This window comes from Portunus trituberculatus, chromosome 41 (genome assembly GCF_017591435.1).
Source record: "Portunus trituberculatus isolate SZX2019 chromosome 41, ASM1759143v1, whole genome shotgun sequence".
Taxonomy (NCBI): Eukaryota; Metazoa; Arthropoda; class Malacostraca; order Decapoda; family Portunidae; genus Portunus; species Portunus trituberculatus.
Window position 1 is genome coordinate 21,156,170 of NC_059295.1, and position 23,771 is coordinate 21,179,940.

The 23,771-nt window shown below is 42.5% G+C and overlaps 2 protein-coding genes across 5 annotated transcripts in view; one reads left to right on the plus strand and one right to left on the minus strand.

The window, feature by feature from the left end:
• The window catches only part of LOC123516750, a 116,603-nt gene that overhangs the window by 90,530 nt on the left and 2,302 nt on the right, over positions 1-23,771 (plus strand). The window contains exon 5 of the mRNA XM_045276361.1: positions 18,817-18,946. Coding sequence (XP_045132296.1) covers positions 18,817-18,946 — 130 coding nt within the window. The remainder of the gene's footprint in view (positions 1-18,816; positions 18,947-23,771) is intronic.
• The window catches only part of LOC123516748 (serine/threonine-protein kinase MAK-like), a 50,271-nt gene continuing 29,444 nt past the window's right edge, over positions 2,945-23,771 (minus strand). For 2 of the 4 annotated variants that reach the window (XM_045276355.1, XM_045276356.1), the window contains exons 2-11: positions 20,634-20,832; positions 20,398-20,452; positions 11,349-11,470; positions 10,978-11,190; positions 10,547-10,718; positions 10,151-10,326; positions 9,197-9,298; positions 8,482-8,915; positions 5,566-5,770; positions 2,945-5,175 (exon numbers count right to left, since the gene is read on the minus strand). In XM_045276355.1, the coding sequence (XP_045132290.1) occupies positions 5,163-5,175; positions 5,566-5,770; positions 8,482-8,915; positions 9,197-9,298; positions 10,151-10,326; positions 10,547-10,718; positions 10,978-11,190; positions 11,349-11,470; positions 20,398-20,452; positions 20,634-20,746 (1,605 nt within the window). In that variant the 5' untranslated portion in view covers positions 20,747-20,832 and the 3' untranslated portion in view covers positions 2,945-5,162. Of the gene's footprint in view, positions 5,176-5,565; positions 5,771-6,901; positions 8,916-9,196; positions 9,299-10,150; positions 10,327-10,546; positions 10,719-10,977; positions 11,191-11,348; positions 11,471-20,397; positions 20,453-20,633; positions 20,833-23,771 lie in introns of those variants that run through there. The other 2 variants (XM_045276358.1, XM_045276357.1) reach the window with 2 other exon arrangements.

Below are 23,771 nucleotides of genomic sequence, written 5' to 3' on the forward strand. Positions count from 1 at the left end.
ATCCAGCTCAAAAGTTATATTCACTCTGTATGCAGACGACATAAACTTGCTTATGAAAGACAAGGACATACACACTCTACACTCAAACTTGACCTCAGAACTACATTTAATAAATCAATGGATAAAACATAACAAACTAACACTCAATATAAGTAAAACTAATTATATTTTTTTCCAAAATCGGTCAGTAAAAAATCATATCCAACCAATACTTCTTGAAGGTCAAACTCTGCAATGTGTCACTCAAATAAAATTTTTAGGTGTATTTATTGATGATAACCTTAATTGGAATATTCATATTGATAATGTATGCATGAAACTGTCTAGGATGTGTGGGATATTGTACAAGATACGGAATCAACTCACAACTGAAGCCCTACTCAGTATTTACTATACACTCTGCTATCCTTATTTTATTTATTGTGTCTCAGTTTGGGCCTGCACTTGGCCGTCTTTCATAAATAGATTAAAGATAATTCAAAACAAAATTTTGCGATGTATATTTTTATGGGTAAATTCGACTCAACATCCACAGTTTTTCTAATCATAAACTATTGAATTTCTTCGATATTCATAAGTGTTTTGTCCTTTTCTCCATCTTCAAATTCATTAAAAGATATCCAAATAATAACCTATTTAAATGTGTAGATTCACCGTATGCAACAAGAGGTGGGAACTTGAATTTGGAGTGCCCGCAATTCCGCACACAGTTATTCAAGCACAGCATATTTTACTTTGGTCCACAGCTATGGAATTCCTTGCCTCCTAATATAAAAGATATTACTAGTATCAGTTACTTTCAGTTTAAAAGAAAAACCAAAGAACATTTCCTTAGATGTTTATAACTAGCAGCTTGCAGTTCATCATTTATTTGTATTGTATGATAAATTTACTTTAAAGCTGGATATAAATTATTCAGGAAGTATATATATACATATATGTACGCACAAGTATTTATATAAGTAATGTATGTACGCACAAGTATTTATATAAGTAACGTGTTCGTATGTATATATAATGTGAACGTGATTGGGTGAAATATGACTTATTCTTGTATTTCTATAAATATATTGCCAAGTGAAGTCTTCCAACAGTCACCACATAGTTTAGTAACTCCGTCTATCAGGGAGCCTTGGCTCGATACACCATGCCAGTGAGCACATCTGTTTAACCAATATATATGTACGTACATGTAAGGAAATGGCAATAAATTTTACTTTACTTTACTTACTTTACTTACACACACACACACACACACACACACACACACACACACACACACACACACACACACACACACACACACACACTTACATACAAGCGTTTATGACAACAATTTGAGACTAACGGCCTGAGTATAAATTTTCCTCTTCCCCGTGCCGTCCCCGTCCTCACCTGCGGGGCTGGAGTGGGAACAGCCCCGACCTCTTCCCGTGCCTGGGTTTCATCAAGAGTTCAAAACAACAGTTCTGATAAATGGGACACAATGAATTCATTCTTCGCTTACATTTTCATTTATGCATTACAGATGTGAAATAACGAATTACGTTGATAATCTATAAGTAAATAGCAAATGAAAAAAAAAAAAAAATCAGCTATGTTTGTGCCCTCCAAGGCCCCAGGGGCTGGCCATGCCTGCTGGGATGACCCACCAGTTGTGCCACGCTGGGTAATCGGTGCATTTATACAAGGTATCGCATAACACGAGTGTCTGAGGATGTTGCTAGAGGCAAGAGTACAAGGTATTCTAAGCAGAAATGTTTTATACACATGCATTTTGAAGCTCTGTTTAGCCGTGGGGTGAAATTCGAGTATGACTAGGTGACAGATACAACGCTGTGCCCGGCCGATGTTTTATGTTATATAAACACTATGTCAACATACTGCATCTTACCATAAGTATGTGACATTTCTAACATTTTTTTTTTTTCAGTCATAATCAAGCAGTACAATCTAAATGTAAACATTGTCACCGTCTTGACTTGAAACTGCAATCAGCTGACTTGCTGTCAGCTTCACCCGTTTGACCTCTTTGCCCCGTCAGGCAAGGTATCACGTAGTTTATTATTCTACAGTACTTGTCGTTGATCCCAAACATACTCACGTTGTAATACAGCAAAACTTGTGGAAACGGTGGCTGAGTTGCTCACAGTTTCACCACTGGACAATTTGCCTCACATGTTATCATTCCTATAAGTTTTAAGGGTATTACAATATCCTGTAATGGGATTATGGAGGAAGGGAGCCGAAGTAGAGAGATTAGGAGGAGCTGTACGAATATTCCATATACAGCAATGTTGTTAATGAACTTACCTCTCACACAATGCTTCACTCCTTCCAAAATGGAAAAGTGCCATACTTGCTTTTGTCAACATCCCTCCTCTACAGTGATTATTGTTTCAGCCATCACAGTCACAACCACAACCACATGACCATTAACCGCTATCCAGTTGCAGCAAGCAACTCTTACCAGGAGAGCGGAGAGGAACAACCTTCTCTTGTGCGTAATGACCATTCTTTCTGCAGTTGGGAACTTTAACACACTGACATTTATCTTGTTCCCGCTCACTGTCTACAGCAATAACTCTAAATCTAACCCGCCGTAGTGTCAACGTTACGCCCGCTCTCCCACCAGCCACAGCTGAAAAACAGCTGCTAAAGACAACTTTATTATATGCATTACATCGTGAATTTTTCCGTTTCACTTCTAACTGTGTAGACTGCAGCGCTCCTCTGATTCACGTGGAAGATGAGGAAAAATCATATCATAGTTTGTACGTGTGTAAGCATATCTTTAGTAAGTTTTTTTTTTCCTGGATATGGAGAGAGAGAGAGAGAGAGAGAGAGAGAGAGAGAGAGAGAGAGAGAGAGAGAGAGAGAGAGAGAGAGAGAGAGGAGAATGTTATCGGTGAAAACAAATGTTATAGGCTATTGAAAGTCAGTAACATCAAAATCATGTTTTTTATTCCACGTGTTCCAGACGAACGGGAGGACAAGCAATGTCTGCCGCTGTCCTGTCCCTCCTTGGGTGTTTGCTACACATGAACCAGATGTCAGTGTAATCGTAGGCCTTTGCACAGAGTAAGTAGACACTCGTGACAAGAAATACCATACTTTGGCAGAATTGTATACGTACAGTATGTACATGTTCAATCTGGGGAGTGATTCACCGCCAAGGGGACTGAGGTGCCAGCGCCCCGGGGTGCTCGCCGCAACGTCAGTTGTGTAACATTATCTTAACCCAATGCAATCTGTGAAATTGAGTTGTAGTAGAATGACTCATGTTTTCATGTACAGGGATGAACTCCTAATGCCTAATATGGTAATTTCTATACAATGTTTCACGAAATGAATGATGCTCACCTACACGGGGATTCTTTCCTACAGCATTTCGTTTTTATTTCATTTATCCATCAGGCCACCCATTTCTGTGACACATATGGCTATAGACACCCAGTCACTGTATGATTATATGTTTTGTCTAACAGACATTGATGCAAACCAGGCCACTGATGGTTCAGTATTAGTCACAGTGGCTGTCAGTTTTGAGGTGAGCCTGTTTGCTTCTCACCTCAAATGCTTCTCATATCTGCAGTGTAACCTCATGGCAAGGGGAGAGAGAGAGAGAGAGAGAGAGAGAGAGAGAGAGAGAGAGAGAGAGAGAGAGAGAGAGAGAGAGAGAGAGAGAGAGAGAGAGCTAAAATACAACACTGCTGGAATGATTCTGCTGCACTGTTGTCGTGGAGGGGAACATGTAACCTAGGTGCAGCTTCTTATGTCAGGTTACCTTTCCACACCGGGCAAACACTTACAAGACACCACAATGACAGCTTCTTTGCCTAACACCGTTTGACACAGGATTCATTACTAGTTGTCTTTGTCGGCTGTCTAATTCTTAAGAGGTACCGTCTTCCAAGTGTGCAGTGTCATCATCCAGATTCCCTGACAACGAATGTGGTATGAGAGAAGAAAACGCAAAGTTCATGTATTTACCCGTAATCCAAATCTGGAGGGAATATAGTTGCATTTTGTCACCATTTTGTTGATGATATAAGACACACTTAAGAGATCATGACTGGTCTGAGGCGAGCTGCTGTTCTTTCCACGATGAAGGCGTTTAGTTCATCTATATTTTGTTTCTTTGACTCAGCGGCTTATAAATTCAGTCATTGATCTCTTAGTATTGGTGTGTGTGTATGTATGTGTGTGTGTGTGTGTGTGTGTAGTGGCGACGCAATACCTCTCTGCCTACTTCACATTGTCATACATGGATCTCATCTTCATGGATCACCACTTATCATTTTCTTTCACAGTGAGTATAATGTTGTGGCAGCGCATTTATACCTTTCGTTGCTGATATTCTTGCTGAAGGAAGAGACTTTTCATCTAACTGGTGGCGTTGCTTTTTATCAGCAATTGTTAGACGAGCGTGTCGTGGTGGCTGCGGCAGGCACGGCGAGGAATAAGGTCACGTATAAGTGGCCCGGTATCGATTGGCAACAGTGGAGGGAGCAATGAGCTAACGAAACAGCTTTCACCATTGACCATCTTCTCGACTTAATTAATGACTGAAACTATAAATACATCTACATACTATTTCCATATCAGTATTTGCTGCTATCGTTGTCTGGTAGTGGGTCTGTACAGTGCAGGGAGGTCCGGGTGAGCGGGCATTGGCTCGCCAGGCTGAGGCCGCCGGAAACACATTACAGCGTGTCGTCTTCCGATCTTGGAGGGCAACGAGATTGTATGAAGTATCACAGATGATGCGAACGTTAGATAGACAACAGAGAAGATTTGTTAGGCGGCACGACGGTCAGCACGAAAAGCCTCGGAAAGTTCAAAGTTCATTACTTCCACCATTTATTCAAACTGTCGACTCCTCATGCTGACCACGAGACGAGATGAATGTTCTGTCTACAGGATGTTGCGCCGAGTTATTCTGTCACCATGCAACACCTGAACCCTCGCTGTGATGATGAAGGTAGAGCGTGCCCACCACTGACTGCCCTTGGTTCTTGCATGACAACTGCCACCAAGGGCCGCCATTCACACACTTCACAGTCTTTTTTTCCATCCACTGACGCCCTACCGTCCTGTCCCGTGGAAGGCCAAAGGCACGGGTCAGGTATAAAGGAGCTCTGTGTCGCCTCGCTACGCAGTTACTTGAGGTACCTGCAAAAAACTGCGATTTAGAAACTGCTCTTGTCATTACTCTCACCCATTCGCCCACCACCTCACTAACATTGCTACAAACTGCTTCGTTGCATTGCCTGCTACATGCATTTCATACCCAAATCTATCTGTGCATATCGATACTTTGAGTCCTCACTCCAATCAGCTACATACGTACATGTGACGAATTGCAGGAAGACGGGTTATTATTATCATTAAAGTATCGTTTCATTTCATTAACAGAATCCTTACTGCGAATAAAAAATATAAAAAGTTTCTTTCTGCTGTTACGCATATTCTCTCTCTCTCTCTCTCTCTCTCTCTCTCTCTCTCTCTCTCTCTCTCTCTCTCTCTCTCTCTCTCTCTCGTTCTGAGCGACGCGACACGCACTTTGCTGCCCAGTTAGTCCTGCCGTGGACGTTGGCGTTGGCACTGTTGGAGCGCGTGGGCCCCGTGGTGGCGAAGGAACCCATGGTGGCAGCGTTGGTGCTGGGGTAGGAGTGGGTTCTCAGCCCCACCACACCTGCGTTGCTGCCCGCTGCGCCCCCGGCCTGCACGGACACTAGTGACCCGGGCATGCTGCGACTCACAGCTCCTGGAACGAAGCATTTCATTATAATGGACATCTTAGCATGTGTGATGATTTTGCTTTTTTTTTTCACTGTTGCTTAATAGCTTTCTTTTACCGACTGAAGTCATTTCAGTGATCATGTTGAATAGTGCAGAGAACTGGAGGATAGCTGATGGCTGATAGTCATATGAAATAGCTAAACGTAAGTAATGATGAAAGTAATGATAATAGTAGTAGTAATAATGATGGTAATGATAGTAATAATGATAATAATTATAATGATGAAGATGATGATAATAGTAAATATTGCATCCATAGTGAGTGGCTCAGTTCGGTCAAACTGCATGCCAGTGGGAAGTCACACATTTTCAAAATAAACCATGTTATTATGTCCCTTGATTTACAAGATCTTAATGCGTAAATTTTATTAACTAATATTCTTATGAAGACTATAACTCAATAAAACTGTGCTTGTGAGGACACATCGGTGGAATGAAATCGAAACATAAAGATTTGAGTCAGGCGTGATGAGCAAGGCGTGTGTTGCTGCCCCGTCGGGTTGGTCAGGCAGAAAGCTCGTGACTGTGACAAACAGTAGCGGTGCATCGCTTGACCACAGCTGCCCTCCACCTGGCTCACAGCGTCGTGTAGGGTGAGGGCCATCGCCTCACGTCGCGCCGCACCTCCCACGCAGGACCAGTATCAGACACAGAAGACATTGAAATGGCCACTACCATCCTGACATGAAACATCAAGATCCATCACTGGGAATAAGTAATTAAATTCCTCTGGAATCAGCGGCAGCACCAGTCAGACAACGCACCCGACTGATTGATAACACGTCACCACCTTTTCCCTTCTGCCACTGACTGCCAGGCCACAGCCATGCATGCCTCCCAGACTTGCCCTTCCCTCACCGCGACTGTATATTCATGACAGATGAAATTTGTTACGTTTGTTTGTTACGAGTATATGGAATGTTAACTCTCATCTTTCTGGTACTCATTTCTTTTCTTTCTTACCAAGATGGCGAACACCTTTAACATTGTCCTTTCTTTTCTGCTTTCCGAGAAACAATGTGGCTATGTCGGGTGAGACACCTGGTGCACTCATAACATTAGATGTACGTATAATGACAGAAAGAAAACTCCACTATTACGTTGAACATATTTATTGCAGGTGTATAATGTTCAGGAGAAAGCAACCCGTCTTCATCCCCATACAGGTAAATGGGAAACAGTCGGTGAGTCTTGTCCTGTAACACTGCCTGCCTCACCAAGGCCATGAATGAAACAAAGGGTGAAGGATCGGCAAGATTGCTGCACTCATTATTCCATCATCATAACCAAAGGAAGCAAAATGTAACGGTAAACAAATAATAATGCTCGCTGTATGTAAGGTTTCCATAAATCTTAAACACAAACTAATCAAACACGTGCATTATAATTCATTGGCATTTGCAGAAACGAAATAGATAAATGAATGAATCTCTTCCTGTAGGTCAGAAGAAAATAAAAGATGAATCATCCAAACTATTTCATAAAAAAAAATGTAATATTTTTTTGCAAAAGAAAAAAAAAAGAAAAAGTGAATAAATGAATACTGGAAATAATCAACTCCACAAAGCAACGCCTCGTGATGATGTTTTGTGACCTCCACGTTGTCTACTTGTTCTCCTCACACTCACCAGGAAAACTCATTATACGTGCGTACTTAGCTCAAGGTGAAGTGTTGAAAATATTGAAAATTATATACACAGATGGGAAATAAAGGAACAAAAAGACAAATGAGTGGGTGTTGATAGAAATGAAGCCAAAGAGCGTAATGAAGTGCAGTGCAGTGCGTGACGATACGAGCGGGAAGTGAGGTGAGAGTGTTCTTATATTGGTTGGTTCCTGAGTTGTGCCTTTTATTTCTTACTTTGCTGTGAGGAGTGATTTGTTTGACTCTCTGTTAGTGCCTCTTCTCTCTCTCCCTTGTCAGAGTTCAGTAAAAAATATAATAAGTGAATAAAGGAAATAAAAATAAATATAAGAATGCTAATAAATAATGCTAATGATAATAGTGATAATAAAAAAATAACAATAATAATAATAACAATAATAATACTAATAATAGTAATAATAATAATAATGATAATAATGATAATAATGATGATGATTGTGAGTCTTTGCAAACCTTTCCCTTTGTTCATTTAGCCACCCCCGTCCATAGGGTGAGTCTCGGCCGCGTTACAGGTCACCGCTCCACAACTGTGTTCCTTATTAGTGCAGTCAGGAGATGAGGACTGTGCTCCACCACGTCACACACCGGCAATGAATATGCTGCTGTATAATACTGAATGAAGAGCGCGTTGTAGAAAATGTAACGAAGCGAAATGATATTCACCGTCTCATTTTTAAAATACATTAATTAAAAATGGCAATGAATCACGTGAGTGGTGTCAAGTCAATGGTTTCTGTGTGTCTTCTTCAAATATTCACGGCTGACGCCTTGCTGTGTTACCGTCAAAATATCAAAGTCGAGGACACTGCAGATGGAAATTTCATGTGACCAAGAGTTATTTCACCTCTGACTGCCGCCGCGTGACCGCGTGACGGCGAACAGAGCGAGGTATTATAACCGTAGTGTATAATGCAGTGTACGCATCTAATGTACAGATATATGTATACTGTACACTGAATACAACCTCCTCTGTTACTCGCCCCGGATGGCAAAACAGAACAGTTACTTACTCAGGTTCCCGAAACCATTAGTTTTATTCTCTTCGAACTCGTCATATTTGTGGTCTGTGGCCGCTGGGTTCCGAAAAGACCAGTTCTTGTTGCCTGGAATGTAGCCATTCTCCCTATTGTCTTTAGAGCTAATGTTCAACCCAGAACCTGCAAATGGCTTGGATTGGATTCCTTTAGTTCTAAACCCTGCTAGGGAAGCGTCCCCTGCCACCGGTCTGCGTGTCGAGGAGGGCATGTACAGGGGTGGTGGCAGAGCCAGTTCGGAGCCTTTGCTTCCTGGCTCCAGATCAAGGCTGATCTTTGAGCGGTGCAAGAACCCGTTGTGCGTGCTGGTGTCCACACCGCTCCCCATGGAGCCCTGAGCCGGGACCATGCCGCCCCCTCGCCCACCTGCTCCGCGCATCCCGCTCTTCAGGTCGCTGTTCATGTTGAGGCTGTTGGAAATGAAGAAAAAGAAGCAATGTTTTCACTCGTAAGCTAAATGTGAAGTATTAGCTCTTTTCTGTTAGAAATGAATATATAGATAAATATAAATAAATGAATATATAAATCAGACTTATTACGTAGTGTTCTCCTTAAGATTGCATACACGTTCATCAATGTGTGTGTGTGTGTGTGTGTGTGTGTGTGTGTGTGTGTGTGTTGTTATTGCTGCTGATGTTGACTTGTTCGTGAATGTGTAGAGGGACGTATTAACAATGAAGCAGACACTCACTGGCTGGCATCGTCTAACACACCGGTGTCTGAGATGCGCGCCTTGGCCACGGCATAGGTGAGGTTGTTCATCTCACTCTTCTGGTCCTTGAAGAATGGAAACCTGCAATGCCAGGAAGGCAATGCTCATTCATGTTCCATTACATCAGTGGTTCTCAAACTGTCTCAACCCTAAAGTGGCTCTCCAGTTCAACTTTGATGGGTCACAGGAACACAAAACATATATATATATATATATATATATATATATATATATATATATATATATATATATATATATATATATATATATATATATATATATATATATATATATCAATGTGCGTACATTTTCTTTCTCTTTTCTTTACTGTGGCCCACAAAGCATTGAAGTATTCCAAAAAGGGTCGCTTACGAAAGACTGAGAACCATTGCATCTCTCTCTCTCTCTCTCTCTCTCTCTCTCTCTCTCTCTCTCTCTCTCTCTCTCTCTCTCTCTCTCTTTCTCTCTCCCTCTCTCTCTGGCCTGTATAGATGCGAGGAGCAGCCTTACATGGTGTTGCTCTTCCAAGACCATTGAGTCATGGAAGACATTAATCTTAGTGTTGAGCAGGGAAACTCAGGTTCTTTAATTCTTTCACTGCGGTCTGCACTTATTCACAGCATTAAAGCCAATGTATAGAGACTATAAGTACACACAGGAAAGAAAGAACATGAAAAGAACACATTTTACCATTTTTAGTCAGTACAGTGTTTGCACGTGGCTGTAGAATAAGAAAAGTGTCTCAGAGTGGTGCGAAATACAAATAAAAGGATTGAAAATTTAAAACAGAACGCACAGGTTTTCCTTTTTGTATTCTTGATGAGCATATCATAACACACACACACACACACCTCACACAGTCATCCCTCCTCACCACTTCAACTAATAAAGCAAAATGCATGTAGAGGAAGCCAGCCGGGCAGCGGTGCTTACCTCAGGCACTGCTGCGCGGTGGGCCGACGGGCGGGATTCCACCGCAGCATCTCCGTCATAAGGTGAATGGCGTCTTGGCTGGCGTTGGATATTAACGTCGAGAGCGGTGTCGATGCAAACTGGGGAAACTTGAAGTTCATTTGTTGTGCCAGAGAGTATCCTTCGGGCCAGTCTCGCTGCAACACAACGCTTCACTCAGCTCGGACACTTCACTGTTCGTACACGTATAGTTTACGACACACACACCGTGATACGCAGTTTCCCGTAAAGAAAAATATGGACAGTTTTATTTATTCATCTATTTATTATTATTATTTTTTTTTTAAGAATAGCGGTGAATAATTACCTGTCTTAATGAATGATTCCATAGAATGTTGCTGCACTCGTATCATTTACCTTATCTGGTGTGCCTATAACGGAGCAAATTTTGAAGATTTGGTCGATCTCTGACGAACCAGGAAAGAGCGGCCTGAAGGTGTAGATTTCAGCCATAATGGCGCCCACTGCCCAGATGTCAATTGGACTGCTGTAATTGGTGGAGCGAAGCAATACCTCGGGCGCTCGGTACCTGTAGGAGGGACAGCTTTACTACCCTAGCTGGGCACGAGTCTGTGCCTCTCGATGGCAAAGAGAAACTTGCATGTTTTACACCGTTCTTCATACTTCATAGAAACTGGGAACAATGGCTACGAATATGATGTTTATCAATCTAATTTTCTATAAGTCCTTTTTAATACAAGCCACTGACAAACAACACAGGGTTCCTTATACTCGTACTCTTCCTGCTGCCACTTGTGTGACAATACCGCCATGACAGAATCAGTTACCATCTGGTGGAGACGTAATCGGTGTAGGGAGGCCGTGATCTGATCTCCCGAGCTAGGCCGAAGTCTGCAATCTTGACCAAGTCTGGGCCCATGCAAAGCAGGTTCTCTGGCTTCATGTCGCGGTGGAAGTATCCATGGCGGTGCATGAAGGCCAGTCCCTGCAACACTTGACACACCATGTTCTTGATCATGGGTTCGCTGAAGTGTTTCTCTCTGTGTCAATGTAAAAGTAGGGATGTGACCAATGGGGACTCGTAAGTAAGTAGTTAATTCTCTCTCTCTCTCTCTCTCTCTCTCTCTCTCTCTCTCTCTCTCTCTCTCTCTCTCTCTCTCTCTCTCTCTCTCTCTCTCTCTCTCTCTCTCTCTCTCACCTTGACTTCATGAGTTGGTACAGGTTTTCCTTCATGTACTCAAAGACGAAGTAGAGCGTGTCGTTCTCTCGAATCACTTCCTTCAGCTTGACTACGTTGGCGTGACTCAGCTTCTTCAGAGACTGTGATGCAAAGACAGACCAAAGCTTGATCATCATACGGAAAAGGAGCAAGAGAAGAAGAGGGATGAGGTTTATTTATAGTTAACTTGCTTTGTCAGTGCATTAGGCCAGTCATCACTACAGCTAGAGATAGTACTAGAGAGATAGCATTGGGCAAGTGAGTCTTTATTTTTTATGTAAGAGGGGAAGCCGGCCAAGGGCAACAAAAATATTAAAAAAAGACCCAGTTGATTGTCAGTTCACCCTAAAGAGTAATAGAGTTAGCCAAAAGCCTGGGACACATGTCTTGAAACCTTCCTCTTAAAAGAAGTCAAGTCATAGGAAGATGGAAATACAGAAGCAGGCAGGGAATTCCCTTTACTTATCTTCTAGAGAACCAGCATTAATGTGGGCCTTATTTTTTAATGTTTTGTTGCCCTTGGCTGGCCCTCTCTCCTACATAAAAAAAAAAAATCCCAGAGAAATACAATAGTTTTAGAGAAAAGTTTGCTAGCGTAATGTCATTTGTCTATTCCTCTGCCCTTATAATTACTGACTTTGATTTGTCTAAAGTAATGATAACAGTTTTTCGTTAGACAAAGGGGCCGTTTAGTCTGTACGTAATGGAACTTTTATTGCCATCTGGATTAGTTTGAACTCTGTCGACAAACTGCAGGAGACACGGCCGCAGCAGATGCATTACAGTGTCATCGTATGCCTCACGTACAAGGAATCTGTCAATTCGTATAATATCCTATGCTTTAACACGAAACATTAATTTTCATTTGAAGAGAGAGAGAGAGAGAGAGAGAGAGAGAGAGAGAGAGAGAGAGAGAGAGAATAAATGCAATAGCCGTATATACAATTGCGTGTAAATGATGTGTGTCGTGACCTCATTAATAATATAAGAGGTGAAGGGGCAGGAACACTGGATGCGTGGCCCTTGTATCCTTCGTTGTCTTCATAGCATATAAAATCCCTTCTATTCCCGTGAGTCATGATGATACCGCTCTTGTCAGCAATGTAAAGAGGATCTCATTGTTTCGTTGTTCATGAGTCCACATCAGTGTCAGGTGTGAAATGGTTCCCTTGTGGCGGCCACGGCACGAACGTTCCTCTTCTTTTTTACGCATCATCACAATGTCCCTGTTGTGAAGGACATCTCCTAGTTTCAATATGTGTTTGTTGCGACTTTATTCCTGTGATGAACGACCTTGTTTATCGCATGGTGTGCCTGAGCGTCGCCAAAACATCTCTGACGTCAAGCAACAACTGAACTTGAATCGATGAGAAACACGCACAGGCCGTGACAGATGTCAAGATTCTGAGGTCAAGAGTCATTGCAGGAATCCATTGCTCCCATAGAGAAGAATTTTAATGATCATTGAATTATACACTGCCATATATTACCTCGAGGTATATAGTCTTCTCCGTTTTTCTTGAAGGTAGACGATGGACAGGAACACACCAAGAAAGAGTATGTGAAATGTTGATATCTTACTTTATGAGGAAATTTGCTCTCTCTCTCTCTCTCTCTCTCTCTCTCTCTCTCTCTCTCTCAATGAAACAGTCTCACGTCTCGCACCAATCGTAAGTTCCAGCCATTTGACAGCCAAGTCGTGAAGCAAATAAGGACTGGAGTTTTCGTTTGTTGAGGTTTTGCGTCAGTAATTCAGTGTGTGTCCGCTGACGTGTGAGCCAGGGAGAGTTGATCTGAATATCACACCTTGCAGTAGATGATTCTCTGGTGTTTACTCGTTATTGATTCAAGTTGACCTTGTGTCCTCTATGTGAGTCCCCGAAAGTTGGTGGAAGCGACAGGTTGCCTGTACGTCATGACCAGGACTGAGAAATATACCGTGGCGGGCGTGACATCGAGGGAAGGAGGGACAGGATAGGAAGAAGAAAGGGTAAATGCTCTGGAATATACTTGCTTCTGTATTTCCAGCTTCCTATGACTTGACTTCATTTAAGAGGGAGATTTCAAGACATTTGTCCTTTTTTTTTTTTTTTTTTTTTTTTTTTTTTTTTGCTGCCTCTCTCGGACCTGAAAGGGAACTAACTGGTAACTTAGTGGGCCTTTTTTTTTTATCGTTTTGTGTTGCCCTCGGCTAGCTTTCCCCTCTTACATACAAAAATGACTATGTGTGAAAAATTAAGCTTCCGTGAATAATGACTCACCCATCACTCATCGCAGGTCTTACTGTGTCATGCAAAGAGAGAAATTCTTGATAATTCTGTACCAAGAAGTAAGACACCTTTAAAAGGGAATATATGCTGGAGCTTGCTAGTGTGTGTAATTCTGACGTCATCGAAAAAAAAAGAGAAATACAATATATGTTAATGCACTATTTGGGTGACACACGACAGTTTCCGAAGAGGTTGTATGAGAATAACTTCCTTGCCCTTGGCCAGTATAAGTGCATGCGTGTATTTCACTGAATGCTTAATTTGAGAAGTAAGAAGACAAATTCGCTCTATTGTCTGTTTGAACAGCAGAATTACACAGCACCTCAGTGGGCCTATACTCTTCCGCTACATGTCTTGACCTACACCAGTGCCCCTTTAACATGAAAAGAAAAGTAATAATTGTTATGAGCCACGTTTTAACGGCGAGATGTGGAGCAAAAAAAAAGTTACCACACGGAGCCATATCATTAACTTTCATTCATAAAGCACAACACAACACGGTAGTATATTATTAGTAGTGGCTATATGCTCAAGAAGTAGGTCAGTGATACCAGGGCCTGTGTCTGTTTTAACGTTGATAAAAAATGCATGTAAAACTTATTAAAAAAAAAAAAAAAAAGATATATCCTTTAGTAAACCTTGCCTCTGCTTCCAACACAAATGGAGGGCCAGACAACAAAGCGTGACGCGATGAGTCGGCCACGCCATACGACAATTTAAGCTATATTCAGAAACACCTTGTTTTCTAACCGTGACATTTTTTTCAAGTCCCCAGAGACGACTAGCAGGGTTTTCAAGGTAGTTTCTCCTTATGATAAACTAGAAATCCTGCTTAATCCACCACCAGACCCATAAAAACACCCTTAAGAACACGAGTATCTTCAACTAGAGCCTTTGAAAATAATCGTCTTGAGAGAGCAAAGCGTTTCTGAATAGAGGAAATGTGCTGCACTCGTGGGTATAAACATCTCTTTCATTTTTTTTTATACCATGTGGGTTTTTCACGGGAATTTATGGGCTAAAGGGGATACTTTTTTGTGGTACCTCCGATCTCAAAGCCCACCCGCTAGGATACCGTTGCCCCGAGTGAGGAAGCCCAACCTACACTCGGACCGTGGACAGGATTCGAACCCGTGCGCTTGGAGACCCCTCGGACCCCAAAGCACGCATGGTTCCACTGTACCACGGCGATCCAATTTAACAGGTGTGGCTTCAGGACATTATTGGTGGTGACACTGGCTGTGTTGAAGGCTTCCTGGCCAATAACCTCTACTTCATTACATTGTAATAGTACAGTATAAAAGATTGTTCGGTTCTAACTCTCTTATGGTGCACATTAACCCCTTCAGTACCAGGACGCGTTTTCGTATTTATTCTGCTTACTTTTTGGCGTTTTCATACAGCTTCAGAAACTTATGTGGGGATTAAAATAGTGAAGACTCTTGTCGCTAATCTTCTGACCTCCATAAACCCTTCCTAATATAAATAAAATAATCTAATCACACCAAAAAATCATGACAAAAATTCCTCTCAGTACAGAATGGATTTATAATTGCTCTTTTCTTCATATTGGATCTCACAGTCCCGTCAGTTTCCACAGTTACAAGGGTGAAGACGCTGCTACTGATACACGCAGCTTTCTCGTTGTCTATCACTAAACAGCTGCCGTGGTACATTGGAACCATGCGTGCTTTGGGGTCCGAGGGGTCTCCAAGCGCACGTGTTCGAATCCTGTCCACGGTCCGAGTGTAGGTTGGGTTTCCTCACTCGGGGCAACGGTTTCCTAGAGGGTGGGTTTTGAGATAGGAGGTACCCCAAAAAGTATCCCTTTCAGCCCATAAATTCCCGTGAAAAGCCCACATGGTATATAAAAAAAAAAACGGACACGTGTTACTGTGACGATATCGCGGCACAAATAGCCTGGACAGATGCCCCTACTTACAAGCTCTTTACTAATGAAATATTGGAAACGTCTTCGATTAATCTGTTTTTGGTAATTAGCTTGATGTTTACAGACGGGTGACTTATTTATCGTGTGCCTGTACAGCCTTCATTATTACTTCATCCATCTCTCTCTCTCTCTCTCTCTCTCCACCCTTTCAGTACACCTCAAGGTCAAGGCGCACACGCTCACATAAATCAGCTTGCCTGGCTGCCACATACAAGGGCGCCGCCATGCTCACGTGCTGCACGGCTCTTCAATCTATACGATTATCGGAGAAATGGCCGTTTCTTTCCTATATCACCTTATCCAAGACGAAATCATGGCAGCTAACACTATATAAAAAATAAATGGGTTTGTGACTGTGGGCCGTGTACCGCTCATGCCCGCGCCGAGGGAAGGACGCCAGTTTGCCGGACTGAGGGTTGTCATGGCAACACGTAAACACCCATGTGTGTGTGTGTGTGTGTGTGTGTGTGTGTGTGTGTGTGTGTGTGTGTGTGTGTGTGTTTGCTGTAAGGTTTGTGCAGCTCTATTACGATGGTAATATATTTATACTACAAGAAAATGCCTTTTTTACCTTTGAGAGAGAGAGAGAGAGAGAGAGAGAGAGAGAGAGAGAGAGAGAGCTTCAGTAATGCCAGTGATAATATTATGATACAACACGAATTGCATTAAGACCTACCATTGTTACTTGGAATACAACAGTTAACACTGGACGACGGCAATAATGGAGGGAGGGAGGGAAGGCCAATTTACATACAAGAGAGCGAGTACTTTCCTATTGATCACCACTATCACTACCACCATCATCAGCCTCACCACCACCACCACCACCCTTACTGGCGACAGGTGAGACACACGTACGTACACTCACACACAGCCACACTTGCCCTCACGCTCACAATCGCCAAGGTCAGTGTTGTAATAAGCGGTGAGGAGAGTTAAAAGCTTCATTACAGGAGGGACCCATTACACTGACTGGACGCTGCTGTGGCCCTGAGCTGGTCTGGTTCACTCTCGTGTCTTTTTTCTTGTTATTTTTGTTTTATTGATGTGTTAGTTCATTTCGCCATCTGTTAATTTTTCTACTTCGACTGCTACCCATGCTACTACTGCTGCTGCTACTGATGATGATACTGCTACGTCTCATACTACTGTTGCTACTACTTCTACTACTACTACTACTACTACTACTACTACTACTACTACTACTACTACTACTACTACTACTGACGCCGCTAAGATCGTTTTATCTACTATATTTGAAGCATCGTTTCGCGTGTATGGATGGTGTTTGCAAGTTTCAGAATTCCTTTTTAGGCATTCGTGATTTACTGATTGATTTCTAGTTAGTTATTTTAAGTTACGTTACGTTTTGTTAGGTTTACTTTTTCTTATTTATTTTCTTAGGGCTCTCTCTCTCTCTCTCTCTCTCTCTCTCTCTCTCTCTCTCTCTCTATCTATCTATCTATCTATCTTTGCCTGTTATCGTACGTTGGTTAGCAGGAAGCATGTCTAGTGGCGAGGCGAGGCGGCGATGTCTGGCCTTTCTTCGGGCGTTCCCCAGGCGACAATCCCAGGAGCTTATTACAGGTTTAACCTTCGTGTTCTGTGGTGAAGAATGTGTCGGGGAGTGGTCGGTGGTTAATTGGTGCCGCCACATGTCTGTCTTCATGTTATTGCCTTTTATTATACCAAGATGTTATAGTGCTCCCCTTCCCTTCCCCTCACCCCCTCACCCTCTCACCAATGGGTATCTCCTCACACGTCTGGCTTATACCAGTGACAGGCAAGGTCATGCACTGCTTTCCAGCTCCCAGAGAGAGAGAGAGAGAGAGAGAGAGAGAGAGAGAACACATGGAAAAAAAAAGTTACAAAATCAGTCGTGATGGTTACGTGTGGCAGTCCTGACATGGAACCTTTGTTTGTGTGTATGTTTGGAAAATTATCTACGTTTGTATGTACGTATGCTTGTATGCAATCTTTGAAATCTCTCTCTATTGACTCGACACTAACAACCTAATTAATTTATTCCAGTCATCCATCGATTTACTCAAGGGCCAATTTTCTTCTATCTCTTTTTTCATATAATTATAATGAAGCATAACCCGTTGCCGCTGCTCCTTTCCTGACAACGAAGTGTAATGATATTGTCTGTACTACCCAGCATCCTTCTTATTCCTGGCTGCCTCTTAACCTTAGGGATTTATTCAAGAGTAGTTACGATTGTCTTAATGGCATCGCACACTTTCACTCTTGAGATCCCAGTACATCACAACCCTTACCGTTCCTTCCCACTCACTCCAGCTTGTCCTATCTTATCTTGTCTCGTGACTCGTATCATTGCGGCTGCCGTGTTGCCAGCAGCCTTGTCAGTAATCCGTTCTATATCATTATCTTGATAAGTAAGTAGGTTACCCACTCTCCCTTCTCCATTGGAAAATCTCCATGGAGTATTGTTAACATTGATTTCTAATAATGGCACAGCAAGCATTGTCTGATTTGGTCTAATGTGCGTTCATTTGTGCTGCCTCGCCGCGACATTCACCACCCTTGCTTATGGTGGCATCACAGTCTTACTACTCTCGCAAAGACGCTTAACGCCTTCAGCAGAATAATATGAAGACGTGTCTTAGTACTGAAGGGGTTAGTGACACAAATATTCTCCATCGACTAACCTAAACCTAGTAACTTTTGAGAATTTCATAACCATCCTTATATAACCGACTAATATTTTTTTTCCTTACGATCACATCAGGTCACAGAGTGGCTGTTGATGTACTTTAGAAATGTTCTCCAGGCAGGGAGGTTCATCTTCGGATAATGTAATTTGGTTTTCAGAAAGATTTTTGTGTTACTACTCTGTTATATCACGTGTGTACAGTCAGTAGTGTAAAGTGGGCTTACTCGGGGTATTTTTTCGTCAGCATTATAATTTTACAAGTTTTTTACGGCATAAATGCAAATTCTGTGAAATATTAGTCGAAAGTAAGTGCATTATCATGATAAAGTTTCGTTTACGAATGCCGTATTCATAATTCAGATGAAAGATCAAATCAAGTTATGCGTACAATTTTTATCATGTCAATTATTCAACGCTCAATCCGTTTTTATTTGTAAATGTAAATCAATAAATGAATCTATGTATCGCTGATAAATAAGTTGCCTTTTATGAATAACGAAATATAAATACTGCGCAAAATTCTAAAACAAACTATCATTTATCCAACAGTTGCTATTAAGTCAACTGTTCAACAGGCTACCGCCCTACCCTCGACAGCAGCAGAAATGGCGACGTGGTAACCTGCTCGTGGTCTGTGTAACGCTCTTCATCTCTTCACCGCTGCCTCTCCGTACTGCTGGTGAGTACAAATGATATTTTCAAGTGTTTCCGTGATGCGTCTAGGCCAGCGAGTGAAGGGCATGACTATGAGGACTAGAATAAGGGTCGATAGGTTAGTTTATGTGCTGTCTGCCTCTGTTCACTTCATCTTGCTGTAATGAGTGATAGGATTCTTGGTGAGTGGCTAGCTATAGGCTGTCTTGGTGCTGTGGCTTATTGTGGTACGTGAGACAGTGTGTGATAAAGCCTGCAATCAGTCTTGGAACAGAATCTTTGAATCATATGAAAAATATGAAATGGCAGGAAGGCTTGTCTTTGCTCTCTCTCTCTCTCTCTCTCTCTCTCTCTCTCTCTCTCTCTCTCTCTCTCTCTCTCTCTCGGTGGCCTTTACTTTGTTAATTAATTTATTTGTTTATCTGTGTTCATTTTTTGTGCACGTGGTTATGTATGTGTGTATGTATGTACGAGAAGAGCATAAGGGATTTTGACTGTTAATGTTATTAGTTATTACACACTTTGGAAGACGGACAGCTCGCTCCTATCACTGGCTTGGAACATTCATCCCTGGACAGTAATAGGCTATGCAAAATGCATGCAGATCAACTGTTTGGAGTCTTTGGTTATAAGACGAATATGTAATATTTATGAATTAGCTAGTCAGCCATGGTAGTTGACGTTTTTTTATGCTTTGTTTTTGTTTTGTTTCAATAACTAATAAAACTTTTTGCTGTGATGAATTAACAAGTTTCAAGGAAGAAAAATACTGTCCTCACTGAGAATCTTCCTTTCCTGTTCAAACTCTGCCACTGCCAGTAGCCTACATGTCATGTATTACAGCGGCCCACCACACTTTCTTCCTCTTATGTAGGACGGACACCGGCAAAGGGCAACGAAATTGTAAGAAGAAAATATAGGGGTCAAATAGTTGCCAGTCACCAAAACAGTCGAACGCAGTCGTCAAAAATTAAAGGATACCAGAACGGTGCAAAACAAAGGTGGTAATTATTATAAAGGTCAAAGACCCATTAATAAGGTCTCACTCACAATCTTGTATTTCCGACCGCCCATGCACGCAGGTGCCTCACACCTTAAATCCCCTCTGAGTCACATCAAAGGGTAAATGACTCTCATTGTGAGAGACGCACAACCTCACCGCACGAAGACACGAAGACAAAGCTGCCGCTATCTGCTTGCTGTACGAGTACCTCACACACCATTGTCTTTCTTGATAATGGTTGCTTGCTTTACCTAACCTACCGGTACAGTGAAGTGTACTATGCCCATGAAATGTGTACGGAAATGATACTATTGCCATTATCGTCACCAGTGAACACCGATGCATTCATACAGTATAACACTACGGAGCGCTGTGACTCCACAAGAAATTCTCGGTTCGTGACAACTGACGGTGTCCCGCACAGTGATGTAACAACACTGCACACATTCAACACTACCTCGTGACTCACTCACCTTCACCTCTCGAAGATTCATCGCTTCGTCCCATGAATAAAATTTTCTCTTCATCCTGAAAATGGAGATAACACAGTGAGCAAGGCGCCCTACTGGGCTCAACACCACTTCTAGGCCTAATCCAGCAATAATTACAGTTACAGTTGGTTTAATTTTACTGTCATCAACATGTGAGTCCACGCGTATAACGTGCACCGTGATGGTGTGTGGTGTTATGAAGTGTATGGGCGACTCACCTTTTGATGGCCACCTTCTCGCCGGTGTCTATCCTCTGGCCGAGGACCACGGAGCCGTAGGTGCCCGTGCCCAGCTCGTTTAGCGTCACGTATCTGTTCATGCTCTGGGCCATGCTCCTTGCGGCGTGCCCTTTGGAAGGCAGCACCACCTCACGGCCGCGCCTCGCCACCCACACTCACCGCCGCGGCTCCCCGCCACCTGAAAGCAGATCCCTGGTTGTGATATATTGTCTTGGGAAAGAAAATATTTAGGTAAAGAATTATTATGATTTTTTGAACATGAACAAGAAAGTACAAGAATATTTTGTTCCTGGTGATTTATTCCTAAGAAGAATGACAAGCGCAGAGGTACAAGAACACTCATTCAAAGGGCGACTGCATAACTCCAACGTGATTCAACTGAATCCAGTTCACTGACAGATGAACTTTCCGACTACTAAATAATTTGCCACAACTTACGGCCGATAACCGGGACTGAACCCATCCTCGTGTGCTACACCGAGGCGCCGAACACCGACCACCGTGTACAGTATTCCGCTCTATAGTAACAGTGACAAGGTGTGGCTTTGATTTCCATATGAATGGTACCCCTCTTGCTTTGGTTGCTAAATCCTGATGGTGTAAGGCAACACTAACATCTTCCTTGCCTAGTGGTGACTCTCAGTGTGCTCCCATTAGGTAGTGTCTTGTGTTACCAATACAAGTAATTACTGGTTGATTTAGGTTTTTGTTTTTTTCTTTCAATCTTTAAGAAAACTAGAAAATTAGGGAAGGTGCAAGAACCCTGCACGTGGCAGTCCCTACATGATTCTTTAATGTGTTACATTCTCTCTCTCTCTCTCTCTCTCTCTCTCTCTCTCTCTCTCTCTCTCTCTCTCTGCCAGTCATCTAATGGAGTGACTCTGGCCAGGGTGAGGGAGTTAAGCTCCAAGCGGTGTGGCGAGAGCAGCTACATAGAGGCAGTGACGTGTGTCGCCTCATCCATCCTCTACTTTTCCACGGAATCTCGGCGCCCATCCACCATGGGGAGATAAGGTCACTACTCGATAAGTAAATAAAACATTGACAAAGTTCATCGCACGATTGATTGTATCCACAGGAATGCGAAGAATTAGTGATGAAGATTGGTCCGCCGCGTAGAGCTGAAATGTCACGGCCATTCAGGGACTGACAACCAAGATGGATGTCAGAGAAGGAAGAAAGCTGAGGAGGCAGGGTGGAAGGACCTTGAACTCTTGCTTTGTGGCACGTGAATCATTTGTATTGGTGGCAGAGTGTTAACATGCTTACACGCACGCACACACACTCTACGCCAGGAATTCCCAACCTTTCTTCCGTCATTCACTCCTTAGGCTTGATGTGGATCTTCATTTTCCTACTTTCATACAAACAGTCATAGCCCTCTTTAAGTGACGGAAAAAAAAGTCAGAAACACACACACACACACACACACACACACACACACACACACACACACACACACACACACACACACACACACACACACACACACACACACACACACAGAGAGAGAGAGAGAGAGAGACAAGAGAGAGGTACACCAATGAACATCCATATTTCCCCGCAAGTTACATGGAACTTCCCCGCCACCAGTGATGCGTTACCCGGCATTGAAGGAAAGAACAATGCTCTCTCTCTCTCTCTCTCTCTCTCTCTCTCTCTCTCTCTCTCTCTCTCTCTCTCTCTGGGGAAGATCCTTCAAGTTTTTGCTGAGCTTTAAACATTTATTATTATCATTATACTTATAGCGTTGCGTGCAGCATGTACGTGCGTAGTCATGTTTGTATGCGTACTGTACATAAATGACACAGCAAGTTGAGACACATGCATTACACACCACACTGCGCAGGGCAACGATAACGCAGATTCCAGGCAGGTGTCAAAGAAGCGATTCCATTCTCCGCCGGTCTCGTCATGCAATACTTTCTTGTGCCACTTCCTCTCCTTTCTTTTTATCCTTGTTCCAAAATTTACGACCAGCGAAACCATTCCTGCCGTAACACACGCAAACACGGCTCATACTTAATCACTCACTGGGGAGCGTTATGTGAAGGTGAAAGTGATTTGCACTGAATCAACATAAACAACAGCATCGTTTTATACAGCGAACGCATAATGTAAACCAGTCACGTGTTGTGTCTTACTGTAACTAATGGCCATGTTGCCACACCTCGTAATGTTATGCAGGAATGTTGCTCAAAGGGGCGGTGTGGAAAGTAATTGAAACCACACAGATAGACAAACAAACAGAAAGACAGACATACAGATACACACACACACACACACACACACACACACACACACACACACACACACACACACACACACACACAGCGCCTTTCCTGGTTTATAGCTTCCTCAGGCACCATGAGCGTCTCGGGCTTTCCAGCATCATCAGGAGACATTTGTTTGTGTTATCCCCGGGAATCATGATGGTCGCGGGATTTCCTGCAGCATCAGGGGATATTTGAGTTATCTAGTAATGATGTGGCAAAGGAGAACCACACATTTCTTAGTGTAGTGTGTGTATGTACGAGTATATCATTTCACAGGCAATTGTTATGATAAATTTTATGACACTGGAGCCATAGTCTTTATTTTTTTTTGTGTGTGTTGGTGATGAAAAACAATAACAGCATACAATCATTTGTACTCATTGAACTCAAGCCACACACGTTCCTTGTAAAACCAGTCACTGTGTCCACCAAGCTGCGGCGCAAACAAGAGATCTACCCCTAGCGCCTGAAGTATTGACTTAGTCTTCTTTAAATCCTAATTTCCGAAGAGAGGATGTGTTGTTACAAAAAAGAATTGTCTTGGTTCTTTCTGAAACCTTTTTTTTTTTTTTTTTTTTTTTTTTTACATTACAAGGGCACTGGCCAAGGGCAAACACAGTGTTGGAAAAAAAAAATCCCGCTGGTTGCCAGGCCCTGTTAAGAGGAAAGTAGAAAGAGAAAAAACAGAAAAATCTAAAAGGAGGGTCCAGTTAACGTAAGAGGTGTCTTGACACTCCTCTTTTGAAAGAGTTTAAGTCATAGGCAGGTGGAAATACAGACACAGGTAGAGAGTTCCAGAGTTTACCAGTGTAGGGAATGAAGGAGTGAAGATACTGGTTAA